At 35.9% G+C, this 16,911-nt stretch overlaps 1 protein-coding gene across 1 annotated transcript in view; it reads left to right on the top strand.

Moving 5' to 3' along the window:
* The window catches only part of LOC108719670 (zinc finger protein 804B), a 256,418-nt gene that overhangs the window by 232,933 nt on the left and 6,574 nt on the right, over positions 1-16,911 (top strand). Inside the window, exon 2 of the mRNA XM_041568299.1 lies at positions 5,856-5,999. Within this exon, the coding sequence (XP_041424233.1) occupies positions 5,856-5,999 (144 nt within the window). The remainder of the gene's footprint in view (positions 1-5,855; positions 6,000-16,911) is intronic.

The following is a 16,911-nucleotide window of genomic DNA, read 5'->3' as shown; positions in this document are numbered from 1 at the left end:
GTGACGGCCGTAGCCTCCAAAAACCATCAAGGCGGCACCAGAAGTCTCGCGGCCCTCAGGGAAGCTCAGGAGATTCTAACTTGGGCAGAGAACAAAGTCCCCGCCATCTCAGCGGTCCACGTACCCGGGGTGGACAATTGGTTGGCAGACTACCTGAGCAGAGAAACGATCGATCACGGGGAATGGAGCCTCCACCACGACGTGTTCCGACTCATTGTGGCAAGGTGGGGCCTGCCAGACATCGACCTCATGGCCGTCCAGGACCAACCGGCAGGTTCCGTCCTTCGTCTCCGGGTGCCTCGACCCCCTGGCTCACGCGGTAGACGCCCTAGTGATTCCATGGAGCTTCTCCAGAGTTTACATCTTCCCCCCTCTGGCACTCCTCCCAAAGGTGATCAAAAAGATAAAAAGTGAGGGAACCCAGACCATCTTGGTGGCACCCTTCTGGCCCCGCAGGGCCTGGTTTGCAGATCTCATCGCCATGGCCGCGGACGGACCCTTCCATCTTCCTCAACGGACAGACCTCCTCACTCAGGGTCCGGTTGTCCACCCGAGTTCTCATCTCTGGGCTTTAACGGCGTGGCTCTTGAGGCCTTGATTCTACGGGATTCGGGAGCACCCCCAGAGGCGATTCCCACCATGCTGCGAGCACGACAGCCTGTCTCAGCTAAAATCTACCACCGGGTATGGTGAACCTTCATATCTTGATGTGAGCACGGAGCTGTTAATCCTCAAAAGGCGAGCGTCAAGGAGGTCCTCTCCTTCTTGCAGGAAGGTCTTTCGAAAGGCTTAGCCCTCAGCTCCCTCAAGGTGCTGGTTTCGGCCTTGTCTATTCTCCTGCAATGCAAGCTGGCCCTTAACCCAAAAATCCAAACTTTTCTACAAGGGGCGACTCGTATCATCCCTCCGTATCGCTGCCCGGTGCCCCCGTGGGACCTCAATTTGGTGCTCTCAGCCTTGCAAGAGGAACCCTTCGAACCACTTGCACAGCTCCCTCTATCCACACTCACCGAGACGGTGTTGTTTCTGCTGGCAATCACGTCCGCTAGGAGAGTTTCTGAGCTTGCGGCTCTCTCCTGCAAATCGCCCTTCACCGTTGTTCACATGGACAAGGTAGTGCCTCGACCTACTCCAGACTTTTACCTAAGGTGGTATCTGCATTCCACTTGAACCAGGACATTGTTGTCCCTTCATTGTGTCCGAATCCCAAAGGCCCGATTGAGCACAAGCTCCACACTCTGGACGTTGTTCGAGCTGTTTCATTCTATCTGACAGCCACAGAGCATGTTCGACGGACAGATGCGCTCTTCATTCTCCCTGATGGCCCCAAAAGGGGCACCAAGGCCGCCAAGACGACCTTAGCCAAGTGGATCCGGTCTGTCATTTCCAGAGCCTACGCTGTCAAGGGGAAGGATCCTCCGATCAAGGTTAGGGCTCACTCCACTCGCTCCCTCAGCACTTCGTGGGCTTTCCGTCACCAAGCTTCAGAGGAGCAGATCTGTAAAGCGGCCACATGGGCATCCCTTCATACCTTCACTCGCTTCTACAGGCTCCACACACGTGCTTCAGCCGCCGCTGCCTTTGGGAGGAAGGTGCTCAGTGCTGTGGTTAGCTAGACACCTACCATACAGTGTCCCACCCTTTTGGGAGCTTTGGGACGTCCCCATGGTGCCTGTGTCCCCCAATTAGGCAAGAGAAAGAGAGATTTTTGTACTTACCGTTAAATCTTTTTCTCTTGTCCTATATTGGGGGACACAGGCTTTCCCTCCCTATTCTGACACTGTTTTTCACGGTTACCGTGATGTTTTTTTCCATTCTTGTTGGTTCTTCATTTTTCTAATGTTTAGTTCCGAGGGTGTTATTTTTGATTTCTCTTCTGTTTTGGGCTGCTTTGCTCCTTCTTCGGTTGAAACTGAGGATTGTAGGAGGAGGCAGGGGATGAAGCCCAGAGCAGGAGGAGGAGTCTTATTTTGCAACATAGTGTCCATCTCCAGCTGCAGGATCTTCATCCCCATGGTGCCTGTGTCCCCCAATATAGGACAAGAGAAAAAGATTTAACGGTAAGTACAAAAATCTCTCTTTTGTTAACAGGAATCAGTAAATAGAACACAATATAACAACAGTTATCACAACATTAAAGTATTTAATAAAGAAGATAATATCATATTTGTCTATAGCCCATTCAGTCTAGTTTTGGAATGGGAATGGATAAAATTAAATTTTCCCAACAGTCCTTATATTTATTTTTGGTTTTAGCCTAGATGTATATTATATAACACAAAAAATAAGAAAGCCAATCAGATCTGAATTAAAAAAAGCACTGATCTTTTTCTAACTGTAATGTCTAATGATCTAAATTAACTATTTTGCACTTTGAAGCATATGCGTTGAGTTTTGTATTCTATTCTATTAATAATTATTTCGTATTTTGGGGACTTAGTCCTACAAATATTAAACAGGGCATTGTGCACAACTTTTAAACAAATTCTGTGGATATTTATGACATTTTTAGGTCCAAAATAGAGCAGGTGACATATTTAAAGCCATGCATAGTTACATTTTGTCTAAGTACAATTTTGAGCCATTTAGCCAGTTTAATAATAGTTTTTGTATATGTATGTTCGGCAATGCATAAAAAAATGAGTCTGTTCATGTAAATTCTAGCAGACAGATGGAATTATTTAATCATGAAAAAGAAACCTGGCTGCAGAATTCTACCAAAAATACATAAATTGGACAAATATGACATAAGTGCATTGACTGCATTTATCCTCCCCCTTGCACAAATATACACATTTACCTGGAATTCTATGGGGAAAAAACAAACTGAACTTGTGCATATTTTAATTGTAGCTCATTTGAAGAAGAAATAAAGCTCAAGGCAACCACAGCCCTTTAGCTGTAAATATCTGTGCCTCCAAAGATGCCCCAATAGCTCCCCATCATCTTTTCTGCTGATTCACTGCACATGCTCAGTGCTGTTGTCAATTACTGATGCACAAGATACAATATATATATATATATAGAAAAGAAATGTCACAATATAAGGCTGATTAGTAAATAATACAGATTATTGGTACATGACAGCTCAGAAACCTGCACAATAACCATTAATATCTATGGGGTTATTTATTAAATAACATTTTCAATTATTTTTTTCAGAAAACACAATTTTTTCATGGGGAAAAAAACAAAACATTTTTTGTGATTTAATAAACCCGGACGTTGTCTGAAAAAAGTCTGAATAAAAAAGTACTCCATCTCAAACTTGCTGAGTTCATGTAGCAGTAAATGGCAGATGTCATTTGGAAGATATCCTGATCTGTGTTGGGTTTTGTGCAATAATCCAATTAATTCATAGTTTTCTGATAAAATCAAATGATTCAGATTTTTACAATTTTATCAAGTTTTTCCCAGCACCAGATTTTTAGGAATTGTTGATAATTGTTTAGGATTATTGCTAAATAAGATAAAATGTGTATGGGAGTTTGGTTGAAGTGGTTTCAATAAAATAATAAGACATTTTTAAAATTTAGTAAATAACCTCTTTAATAATCAACCCTGTTGCTAGGGTTGCCACCTTCTGGCCCGTGGAACTCTGAGCAGGAGGCAGAGCCATGATGTAATGTAGCCCGTGATACAATGGGGGTGGATCTGTGATGCGGCAGGGACAGAGATATGACATGACGCCGATCGCCACATCAATCATAGAAATCCTGCCCAGTTTTCCTAATTTGGAAAACCGTGAAGGCAGTTTTGACTCTTTCAAAAATTGGGCTGTAGCATCAACTTTTATGACAAGCAAAGTTAATTGACAATTTGCGACAACTCCTTAGCTTAGCTTCTCAAACCAAGCATGTGCATGTTGCATACACTCATAACAGAATTCAAGATGGGAAACTCCTGTGACAAGTTTGAAGTCCTGGATCATTACTTCTATAGAGATGCTGAACCTTTAGGCTGGTTCAATTAGTTCAATGTATAAAATATGCATTTTGTTTTTTTTTAATTCTTTCTTTCTCTTTTCAAGTTTTTTAATATTGTATTTAATATTGTGTGATATATTTTAATATTGTGTGATATATTTTAGGGACTATCTCCTGAAAATTGCCCTAAAAGGAAATCACTTTGGCACATTCACTTAGCTTGATGCAGTGTGCTAATGGGCAATTTTTCCTCTAGTGACTGGCAGGCTCAACAGGGTGATTCCCTTGCTGCATCTACTGCAACTCACTGCAGGGAAAATCGCATCATGTATGTAGACATAAAGTAAATGAGCTCTAGTGCGCATCTTATTTTGACGGCAGAACTTTTATCCACTGACTATTTATATGGAATTTGCTTACTTGTTGACTTCACTGGAAAGTAAAACTCTAATACTTTATCATACAAATTTTTTTATGAACCCCATTCAAGCTCAACAGAAAGAAAAAGTCATAAATACCCAGAAGCTACCACCAGTTTAAATTACCCTCTCTGTTAAAGTGTACAGTATATATAAATTTATAATATAAACATATATATATATATATATAAATATATATATATATATATATATATATATACACATAATATACCGTATATACTCGAGTATAAGCCGATCCGAGTATAAGCCGATGTACCTAATTTTACCTATGAAAACTGGGAAAACTTATTGACTCTAGTATAAGCCTAGACACAACTACAGCCCTGTCTCCCAGCAGCGCACCTTCCGCCAAAGAGACTCCCCCAGTGATCGACCGGACTTCTTTGCAAAGTTGATGGTGACAGAGAATTGTGCAGAGAGTGCTGTGTGTCATACAACCATCACTGATCTTTCGTATAACAAACAGATGGCGCTGTGTGATATTGCCATCACTGTTAATCCTTTATTCAACCAACAGATGGCGCTGTGTGATATTGCAGTTACTGTTATTCTTTGATATAACCAACAGATGGCGCTGTGTGATATTGCAGTCACTGTTATTCTTTGATACAACCAACAGATGGTGCTGTGTGATATTGCAGTTACTGTTATTCTTTGATATAACCAACAGATGGCGCTGTGTGATATTGCAGTCACTGTTATTCTTTGATATAACCAACAGATGGCGCTGTGTGATATTGCAGTCACTGTTATTCTTTGATACTACCAACAGATGGCGCTGTGTGATATTGCAGTCACTGTTATTCTTTGATACAACCAACAGATGGTGCTGTGTGATATTGCAGTCACTGTTATTCTTTGATATAACCAACAGATGGCGCTGTGTGATATTGCAGTCACTGTTATTCTTTGATACAACCAACAGATGGCGCTGTGTGATATTGCAGTTACTGTTATTCTTTGATATAACCAACAGATGGCGCTGTGTGATATTGCAGTCACTGTTATTCTTTGATACAACCAACAGATGGCGCTGTGTGATATTGCAGTCACTGTTATTCTTTGATATAACCAACAGAGGGCGCACTGTTATTCTTTCATAAAACCAACAGAGGGCATTGTGGGATATTGCAGTCTCTCCCCAAGTGAACTGTTGGTATAGGAATGATTAAAAGTGACTGCAATCTCTGCTACTGCCCGCTGACCCGAGTATAAGCCGAGGTAGACTTTTTCAGCACATTTTGGATGCTGAAAAACTCGGCTTATACTCGAGTATATACGGTAATCTTTTTATTTAATTGCAGTTGCAGCACAAAAATGTACAGGGTATACATCATTACATTAATCATATTCTTAATTTTTTTTTATATTGTAATGCATTAATGCTTTTTCCTGTGTGTTGGTGGCCAAGTTCCATACCACTGCAAGCATAATATGTGCATCTGCCATGCAACATAATCCATAAAATGGTGCCTATCTTCTTTTATAGGGCTATGCAGAAAAGGGCAAAAACATAGCAAATGCTCTTGAAGACCTGAAGGCCAACTTTTATTGTGAATTATGCGACAAGCAATACCACAAACACAAGGAATTTGATAACCATATCAATTCATATGATCATGCGCACAAACAGGTAAGATAAATTAATTTATTTTCTTGCAGATGTCCCGAAGTGGCAAATAAGGCAATAAAATCTCACAGAAACACAAAAATATATATTTTAAAAAAAAAAAACTTTAAAACATGCCTATAAAGGAAATATGTGAATTAGGAAAATCAGAAAATCTTTTAAGTAGCTTAAATATGTGTACCTTTTGAAATTCTCTTTTCAATTGATTAAGGAAAAATTAATATATAACTACAGTATATTCCTATCATCTTGCTTTCATAAAAAAAAATTCTAACTCTGTTTGCAGATGTCAACTTTCCTAGTGAAAGTTGTTAATTTTTAAACGATTTAAAACCCCCAGTGGTGGGAAAGGGAAAGAAGTGACAACACTGTGCATTGCTGCCGAAGAACATATAGAATAAGTATATGTATAAAATGCAAACTCAACTAAAAATACATCTGCTGAAAATAAAGGGTACTCAAGTTCAGAGTCGCTACAAATGAAAATGTGTCATCTACTACATCTACATCAACATTTCGTTTATGGTCTAAAACCTTCTTGAAAAAGGTTTTAGTATATTATTAGTATATGGCAAATTATTAAGCACTTGTCACCTTAATAATGAAAAAGGATTTTAACTCTTTTTAAATGATGTACATTAATCACTTTCATGTTCTGCACCAATCACTTTAATGCTTTGAGTGTGATGTCAATATATATCACTTTATATAGGGTGTGGTTGCCTTGAGAAAGGTCCCAGTGGGGACTGAAACGTTACGTTGGCTAAAACATGCTTCACTAAATATACAACTTTTGTTTTTGAAAATATCCCGGTGTTGCTGGTTCTTTTTGGAAAAAAAAAATATATATATATATTATTTTCTTTTAAATAAACAGTAATAGTCACAAGTGCATATTTTTTTAGGCATTTATTGGTTACAATAATACAGTATTTCAGAGAAAATGCCTTCAACTGTTATCTATCTGTCCATCTTGATCAAGCATTTCCACCTTATGGACTTCACATTGTTGCAGAACATAACCTTCAAGGACCACCGCAGATCCTAGTGAACTTAAAATGTCCGCAGGCTGATTTGTAGCAATGCAGTTAGGTATCCACACATCTGTTTATGGCAACCGCTACCTATTGCGCTGAACAATCACTGCTGATAAATGCTTGGAGCATATAGTATGAATTATTTATTTAAGGCCAACATTACAGTCTACAGATATGACCCTTAGGTTAGAGGGCATTTTGCATCTTTATCTTCTCAGCAGTTTGAGTAAGATATATTGCATTGGTTTTTCATGGAACGCATGAGTGAATAAATGTTTTAAGAAAACCTGGTTTGCAAGTGATATGTTTTCTATTTCTACTACTTTGCCCATCAAACAGCCGATATTTATTTTCTTAAAGGAGCCTTTTATTAAGCCCTCGGTTTGCTGTAAAAATTTGAACTTTGAAATGGGTATAAATATAATTAGATTCCGTCTCATGAAGATAAACTATTAAATTACAAATATCAGTTGCTGAAAAAAAATAGTTATTTGAAATCATGTTGAATCTAAAATTGGACTAAATACTGTATATGAGCTTAAAATTGCAATCAAAATATTTCCAGCTGAAAATTGATGCACTTGATGCACTGTTGATGTATCTTCTGGATTCACAATAATTTATATTTAACTCGTTCCAAAAATTAGTGTTTAAATGAGAAAGCATCGTAATAACAATTATTATAATGATAACTGGAGTATAGGAATTCAGTTCATAGAGATTGATATTTGACTTTCTATGTGCTGTTTTGCTACTGCTTATGATTGATTCACACCTTAGTGTAATAAGTGGCTTACAACCATTGATAAACTTCTAAAAAATCTCATAGAAAAGAATAGAAAGTATGTTGATTTTTACTGTGGTGAGCTCTCATCTCAAATTTTGATAAATTTGCCTCATTTTAGTAGTTTTTTAAACCACAACTAAATTCACTTTCTCTAAAACCTTGATTGTCATGAAATTTATTAAAAGAGCTGAACTGAGAAAACATAAACAGGAAAACCACAACTTTTTCAACTTGTCGCACAATAACTACAACTTTTTCGTATAGTTGCACAAAAGCGAGTGTCAAAACCACCCAAAAACCTCTAAAAACACAAATCAAAAAAAGATCTTTCAGTTGTAAAAGGTACATCTCCCACTGACTTCTACATGATTTCAACGGGTTTTAGTTGGAGTATTTTCGGATTCGAAATAGACACAGTTTTGTCTTATAATAAACCATAAGAAAGTCACACTTTTCCCCCCACAACTTTATCAGATTTTTGGCCTTAAAAAACCCGACCCCAAAATGTTGCAGTTTGATACATCTGTCCATTAAAGTTCATACTTTGATAAATAGGCCTCTAAAAATCCCATAGTATTTCATAGAAAGTGGTGGTATTTTACTGTGGTGAAATCTAACTTCACACATTGAAGTGTTATTGCCCCCTAGACTTATCTTATCTGCCCAATAATATTTTCTTTGCAATACAAGCCTTCTAGACATGTATTATAATGACATTATTTCCTTGAAATATTCCACTGTTTTCCTGTGCTATCCACAAAACATTCTACAAGAATTCTGTAGGGTCATCCACATGCTGGTGAATTTAAGCCATCCATTTTGTTTCTCAAAAATGACTTCCAATCTCCCTTTGTTTGCATATAACATAATCTAAAATATTTGCTATATTTAACTGTAACCAGGTAAAAAAATATTATAATTTATATGCCACTGAACACAGATTGATGACTATTTATATCTCCAGATTTAAATGTCAACTAAAATAGCTGTTTATTTTCATCCCACTAGTCTGAGTGGCCCAATCTGCGTTCCCTTGAACTGATGCACCTGCTGCAAAGTAATGACTTACATGTGCTGTTAAAGTGGAGAGTTAAGCAAATTAATGTTCCTAACTCTTCATTGTAAAGTGTGTGTTGTATAGAATAATGAGATTCCCTTAGTCAGGGACACACATGGAAACAAACTGATGAGGGTGTCTTTCAAATGAAACTCTAGATAAGGCAAATATGCCATTAACTGTTACATGCTATGAAATTGCATTCACTTCTGTTAAAATTTACATAATTAATATGGAAATGGCCTATTTAACCTCTTTCAAAGTGACCCATGGGAGATATAATTTCATAGTTGTTAATGCTCTTTCAGTGCTTGTAAGACAATAGTTTTACATTTCATTTTCAAAAGAATTCAAGATTCAGATGTTCAATTTATTGAGTGAAAATGATAAGATACATGTCCAGGAGGGAGAATAATAATAAAGTCATTTTCCTTTTGATTCAATGGAACGCACAATTAAGGACTGTTGTGTGCTTCAGAGGAATAAGCTTGAAATGTTTTAATTTCTCTTTTAAAGGAGGAGGACATTTAAAAGTGTTGATTAGAATAGATGTTTGGGGTGACAGGCAAGTTTTCAAAATCTGTCAAAATGTGAAATCTGAGTGTAAATTATTTTGACAAATATCTTTATACAAGTATAGTTATACAAGCATTCACAAGTTTAATTCTATGGACCCTTTTCTATTCAGCACAGGCCTGAGATCTCTTGAACCTTCTCTATTTCCAAATTGCACATGTGTTGCTGCTGCACTTATATGCAATTTAGTTCCATCCTTCATTTCCATGTTGGTAAATACTGTAATGTATTGCAGATATTGCTGCCATGTTTTTGAACTGATTCTGAGTACCTGTATCTAAAGGACCCGTGTTTTGTTTTTGTCAATGTATTATACATCTAAAATGTAGCTACCAGTGATGAGCAGATTTTTTTGCCAGGCATAAATTTGCAAACTATGGCAAAAATCCACTGTGAAAAATTTCACCTTGACAAAAATGTTGCCAAGACAAAATTATCACAAGCACAAAAAAGTCACCATAACAAAAAAATACCCATTGGTTTTAATGCATTTGGGCAACAAAAGTTGCCGAGACAAAGAAGATGCAGAGACAAAAAAGTCTATTTATGATATTGAATTTCGTTTGTTCAAATTTGAAAAATAATCAAACCTTTATATGCCTTATACTGTATAATCACTGGGTTCCTGACCTTGCTCTCATGTATCATTGTAGGCTTGTGATTGAGACATGTATTGGGTTTTCTTCATCTGGGGAACACTTTAAATATATATTATGAAATATCCATAGAAGTTCTTATCTGTATCAAATAATTCATTTTAAAGATCATACCAAGGGCCAGTCTTAGAATGTCATTTTGTTGTTTAATCTTTTAATCTACAGATCCTGTTTTGACAATAATTATACAATTCCCATAAATACAATCCATATATCCCTTGAGAAATGTAGCTCTTTCTTGCTCACAGGTAACATCATACAGTACATAATTGATTTTGTTCTACTGAACTTCATCTTTTAATTTTGTAATACTCTTGAAATATCTTTTTCCATATTAAATACAATGTGAAAGTGATGTAAAGTAATTACCTACCATAAATGTTTTTTGGCACATCATTAATTACAGTCAGGAGCTGCCAATTTATCAAAATTAGAGTAAGTATGTATTTTTTTCTGGATTGTACAAATAAAAACAAATGTGAATTTAATTTGTAAAATCCATCAATAGTTGTGATTTAGCAATGGAAAAAATATGGAAAAACACAGCAAGTAAAAGCCAGAGTGTCTATAAACATCAATAGGAATTGTCTCTAATAACATTATTTATTTCCTTGTTTAATAAGGTGGGGCATTTATTAAAATTTGGATTTTTCTCATAATTCTAAAAATGAAAATTTGACAACTCTCAATCACGATTTGGCTTTATTTACAAAAAAAATTCACAGAATCCCCTTAATTTACCAATAAATCTCCTCTAAAACATTGGTGTGGGGAAAAGTTGTGACAAAATTGTGTGTCAATTGAATTGTGCCACTTTCAAAATTGTCGCCCTGAAAGCTCTATCAAATTGTCACCTCAGCAACTCAAATTTGTCGCATTATAAAAAAAAACATTAAACAGACTGAAACTATGGAGAATCATGAAGGCACAAAACATGTTCCATTTGTTAAAGGCACCATCTGCCTTTGACTTTTACATGCATTTTCAGATTCAGATTTTTCCCCTTTAAACTTTAACAAATTTGAGATTTTATAATTAGGCACTATAGAGGCTGACAGCTTCCAAAATGGTTATTCATAGTTAGTCAGATTAGGTAAAAAATGACACATGACCATAAAGTTCTGCCTCAATTATAACTGAAATAATCTGCAGAGTAATGTGAAATAGCCATATGAACCTGTATCCAATTTGCAAGGTGTAAAATATGACAAAATAATAGTAAATCTGTCCCATTATGCTTCTATGAAAAATTTGAGAAACCACAGAATAATTTGTTAAATGTCTAAAATTTGCAAAACTTTTAGCAGTGTTTTGGGTGTTTTTTTGCAGCCTTCTGATAATTTTTTGCTGTGGTTTCATGGAAAAAATTCAGATGACAAAACTTGGAACTTCAATGCAAATCCATGCCTGGTAAAATATTTCCCTTATCAGTAAAAATTAGCAATTGTATTACTTCTTAATATGACTAGCATTTTCATCTTGGCAAGCCTTCCTTCATAACTGAGATCCATGACTGAATCATTCTTACTTAGACATTCTATATTCTAAAAATGTCCCTTTTTTGTAATAGAGACAAAACTGCACTGTGTATTATAGGTGGAACTTTACCATTGGTAAGAGGGAAGAATTGCCCATTCCAACCATACATATTGTACAGTATACTTCATTTAAAAAAGGAACTTACTGGCTTTTGGGTCAGCTGATTGTCACTGGTTCCTTCAGCTAAGTTTACTATCTTGGTCTTTCTCCATCAGCAATGTGAATAATAATGTTATCCCATTAAAGTGATACTGACACTTAAAAACTACTCTTCAAAATATTAATGTACATTGAAAGATAACTATAAATCATGTTGATCTTTCTTTGCTCTGCTTTTGTGAGTATTTTTTTGCTCTGCTTTTGTGAGTAATTTTTTGCTATATATGTAGTTTGATTAGATGAGTTTAGGTTGTACTGGTCAGATTGTTAAAATGTGTGTGATTTTGGCTGTGATAGATGCCCTTTAAGGTGATAAGTAGCTTGAGTATTTTTAAATGCTATGTGCTAAGACATCAACATTGAATCTCATCTGTCACTTGGCCACACATACAGTATCAGAAGTTTGCAAAGTTTCCTGCGAACATGGCACATCATTGACAAATATATTTGTTCTTCATTGCTGTACTGTAATCGGCTAACACATATTTTTTCTCAATGCCCAATTCCAGTTATTAAAGATACAGTATACTCCCTTTTTAACATAGTTAAATGACATTTTTGGTAAATGTGACAGTATCGTCACATTCCACTTCTGGTTATTTTGATCACAATCAAAGCAAATCACCAGTCTGAGACTCTCTGGTGGATTTTTTACATTACGTTTGTGTATAATGTCCTTTGTCAGCCACTAGCAACTAACTTGAGCTAAACCTTTTGCGCTACCACACCAGTATAAGTCAATAGTACCCACTGGCTCCCATATTGGATGTATTGATAAAAAATACATCACATTTTTGATTTTGAAATTTTAAAGTATTCTGTAAGCAAAAGTCAATTTTGTATAAAAATATTTTTGTCTTTGCAAGGAAATCAAGCAATTTACTTTACATCCTTTTTTTAAAAATGTATTTATAGATCCTAAAAGATGCTTCTTCTCCTTTGACTTAAGGCTTTCTTTCCATATTATTTCTTACTGCGTTTGGTCACACAACCTGGTGCTTAATTTCATTACATCTCCTTACTAAGGGGAAATAGTCAGAACTACATTGGTATAATATTTAAATAGACATTTTTGTTCTGGGTTTTAGCTAAGAACATACCTTCAACGGGGCACATTTATCATTGTTCCAATTCAAGTTTTTAACCATGATTCAAGGGTTTTGTGTTGTCTAGAACTCATGAACTGTGTTAGATCTACCATGAGCTTGAAAATTCAAAAACTTGGGTTTTGATTAAATGGTTTACCTGTAGTATTCTGAAGTGTGTCTAACAGGCATCAATAAGGACATACTGTTATTAAGTGATGGGTGAAACTGATCTGTCTTCAATAAATCCAATGTTAAATGATTTCTGGCTGAGTAGACTTCTACTACTAACTTGCCTGTTGCCTTACAATCTTTAAAAAGTTGTAACCATATGGCTTCAGCTTTATTAAAAAAAATCCACCATGGCTTATTCCTTTAATCATTGTTTATATTTCAACATTCAACACCCTCATTTTCTATTTATTCTGTCACTTTAAAACATTCATGTGGCTCATTCAGCCATGTTTCAGTAACATCAGTTACAAAGCATGATCAGCCGATGCCATTAACTAAATTACTTTTTTGATCAGTCAAGTGTCTTTCATTGGTTAAATTAAGGGACCACCATGGATAATTAATTTCCTGTTAATATATGTTAATATATATGATGGCTATGTTTTTTTGCAGCCCATGAAAACCTTGTGAAAAGAGGTAGAGGAAGCTCACAGTAATCCCTGCTTTGTCATTGTGAAACATTCAATGTATTCTCACCTCTGCCTAGAATAACTAGGGGCCCATAAATAGTCCATGACATCTGACCTTCACTTTGAATGGCAACAATCAGCCTCCACTTGTATGCAGCATTCACTCTGGGGGTCATTTATCAACACTGGGTAAATTTGAGCATGGGCAGTAACCCATGTCAACCAAAAAACAAATACTGCTGGAAGCCAAGCATACTGTTATGGACGAACATTATAGTATCATAATCTGTCCTACTGTGTACCTGTGATCATGCAACACATGGTTCATTTGTAGTGATGGGCGAATTTATTCGCCAGGCACAAATTCGCGGCGAATTTGCACGATTCGCCGTCGGCGAATACATTCGCGAAACTGCCGCGAAAATTCGCTGTGAAAAAATGGACGCCGGCGTCAAAAAAATGAAATGCCGGCTCAGTTTTGCAAATTTTTCGGCGCAAATTCACCCATCACTATTCATTTGTATCATAAGTAAAACTAAACATTACCACACAGTAGATAGATACTCTAGAACTTATGGCTACATACCTAGTAGCAACAATGTTTTAACGCATCTTTAACCTTATTATGAGATATGGGGAAGGGGTTTGCTCAAATATTGTACTTCAAAAAAGAATGTGAAAAACAATACTGTACTGAAAACTATCTCATTCAAGTTTTATGCCTAGAGAAATACATCCATAGGCACATAGGGCCAAGGCTTATTAGCAAAGTGATCGAATATATTCAATTGTATATTGGAGAGGGTAACAAACTTGGAATATGTCTGCAACCCCAAGCTGAAGTCAATTGTGCTTACCAACAACCTCTAAAAGGACATCAATTAGCCCTAGAGATCACTGGAAATTTTTTTCTATTTATCTATAATTTGTAAAGTACTGGATTAGTTCCATCTTATTTTAGAGGCCAAAAGGTGGATGTGGATGTGGATGATTCTACTTTAGCAGCATCACATTTGGGGAAATGCATAATATATATGCTCAGTGTTCCATTAGTTTACTTTAGAACATAAAGGATGTTTTGTTGTTTGCTTTTATCTCTCTACTTTCACATGAAATGTGACTTCCTCTGTAAGGATTAAATTTGCAGTTTATCGACAATTTAAAATGTATCTTGTCCTGAAGTTAATGAAAAAGTTAAATGCTTAGATACGCCATCTGCATTCATCTTCATCAAGTTACCAGCAAAGACACATCTTTATGCTCAAACACTGCAAAATTAAATCTCTGGAACATAACATCTAGAGATGTTTGTGTGTTAAAATGTGGTAATACAAGTCTTTAATTATATGTGTTGTGGGGTGTCCAAAATTGTTGTTTTGGGAAATAATACATCTTTGAGTCATTTTCTCATTTGTCATGTTTTGTGTCAATATGGTCTGATAACTTTTCTTGATTTTAAATACACTCAGGATGCATGAAATGCAAGCATGCATATTATTTGTGACTCGCTAGTCACTCAGCCAAATTGCAATAAGTCCATTGACAATGTTTATGCTTTTCAATAGAGATGTTATACCAAATAACTCTTTTTCATAGGCTGATGTACATTGGACTCTTTACAAAAAAGTTGATCTTGTAATCAAAGCTTCAACTTAATCTAGCATGTTTTATATTTTGTTGTATACATGCAGGCTTTGTTCCAGAGTAGTTTCTTTTGAAAGACAGTTGAGGCGAATAATGTTTTACAATATGCCTGTCCATCAAAAATTCTGACTCAAGCAAAAAGTTGGCATGTAGAAAAGGATAGTGAAGATTAATTAGATTATATCAGATATATTGCAGAATTTATAACTGGATATATTTATAATTTTTCAGAATTTAGTATTTGTTGCAATGTTTGTTTTGCTTGTCTGTTCTATTAATGCACTGTAAAATTGTGCTGCACTGCCTATACCAGTGGCACTATAAAGATATACATAAATAACTGTCATAACAACAGAAAAATGAAGTTTAAATAACAATAAAAACATTTTCTATATTAAATCATGTCAGAGCAGCAAAATGTTGTAGGAGTAGAATTGGTAAAGATCTTATATGTTAGCACTGATATGGGAATGGGAAAGATAAGCTTAAAATGTGTCCATCTTGGTAGAGGTAGCAAAGAAATAAATAGAAATAAATAAAAAATAAATAAAACCTAGCTTAGATAATTAACATCTCAAAAAATAATATACACAAATGCTTTGAACTTCGGTTTGCAAAGTACAGTATACTGTAGCTGTGGCTCTGCATTATAAGATATTTATCAACATCATCATGACAAAAATACCCGCGTCTTCTGTTAATGCTAGTGCCATCATTTTAGCATTCATAACACACCTTACTTTACACATTGGCCTTAGTCACATTAAAGATGGCCATTACTGGCCTTTATACAATTGTGGTGGCACTGCTGGGTAAAAACCAGATAAAAAGTACTTTACTTGACATCTTAACTGCCAATTGGACATAAGTCTGAGCCCTCTGTATATTATTAATAGCATTGTAGTGTACTGGGATATTTGATGCTACTCCTCTACCAGTAACTATACATTATCGGCTCAATCCAAGATCTCTGTAGCTAAAAACACAGACTGTCAATTTTCTGCCCTATGGAACTCTGAAAGGACTTTCTTAGAGCTTTCTTAGAGCTTTCAAAATAGAAAGAAGTGTTAAACTATAGACTTTTGAGAGTCATGTTTTTATATAATATACCCTGTATTGGGTTGTTTCAATTGTGGGACTTTGGGGGTACAGGTATGGGATCTGTTATCCAGAAACCTGTTATCTAGCAAGGTCAGAATTATGGTAAGGCTGTCTCCCATAGATGAAAATTTATCAAATAATCCAAATTTTTTAAATTGATTTCCTTTTTCTCTGTAATAATAAAACAGTTCCTTGTACTTGATCCAAACTAAGATATAATACATCCTTACTAGAGGCGAAACCAGCCTATTGGGTTTATTTAATATTAATGTTTATATGATTTCCAAGTAGACTATAAATATAGCTATAAAGATCCAAATTATGGAAAGATCCATTATCTGGAAAACCCCAGGTCCTGGACATTCTGCATAACAGGTCCTATAACTGTATTTATTGAATGCACATGAGTTTTTATACCTATTACCAATGAAGATGGTGGTTTTCCTATTGTCATATGGGTACGGTTAATAAATCCAGAGTCACCATTTCCTCTGCTGTTTTTTTAATAAATGCCTTTTCTCCTTGTATGCTGTTAATTCATTCCTAGCAATTATCAAGCCATTCTGTTCCTTCTGTTTCACTGCAATTAGTAGCTTTCTAAAGAGGTGGCAGAATCAGTATTGTTTTAAT

This window comes from Xenopus laevis, chromosome 6S (assembly GCF_017654675.1).
Source record: "Xenopus laevis strain J_2021 chromosome 6S, Xenopus_laevis_v10.1, whole genome shotgun sequence".
Classification (NCBI taxonomy): Eukaryota; Metazoa; Chordata; class Amphibia; order Anura; family Pipidae; genus Xenopus; species Xenopus laevis.
This window is presented reverse-complemented; position numbering and strand designations above follow the sequence as displayed.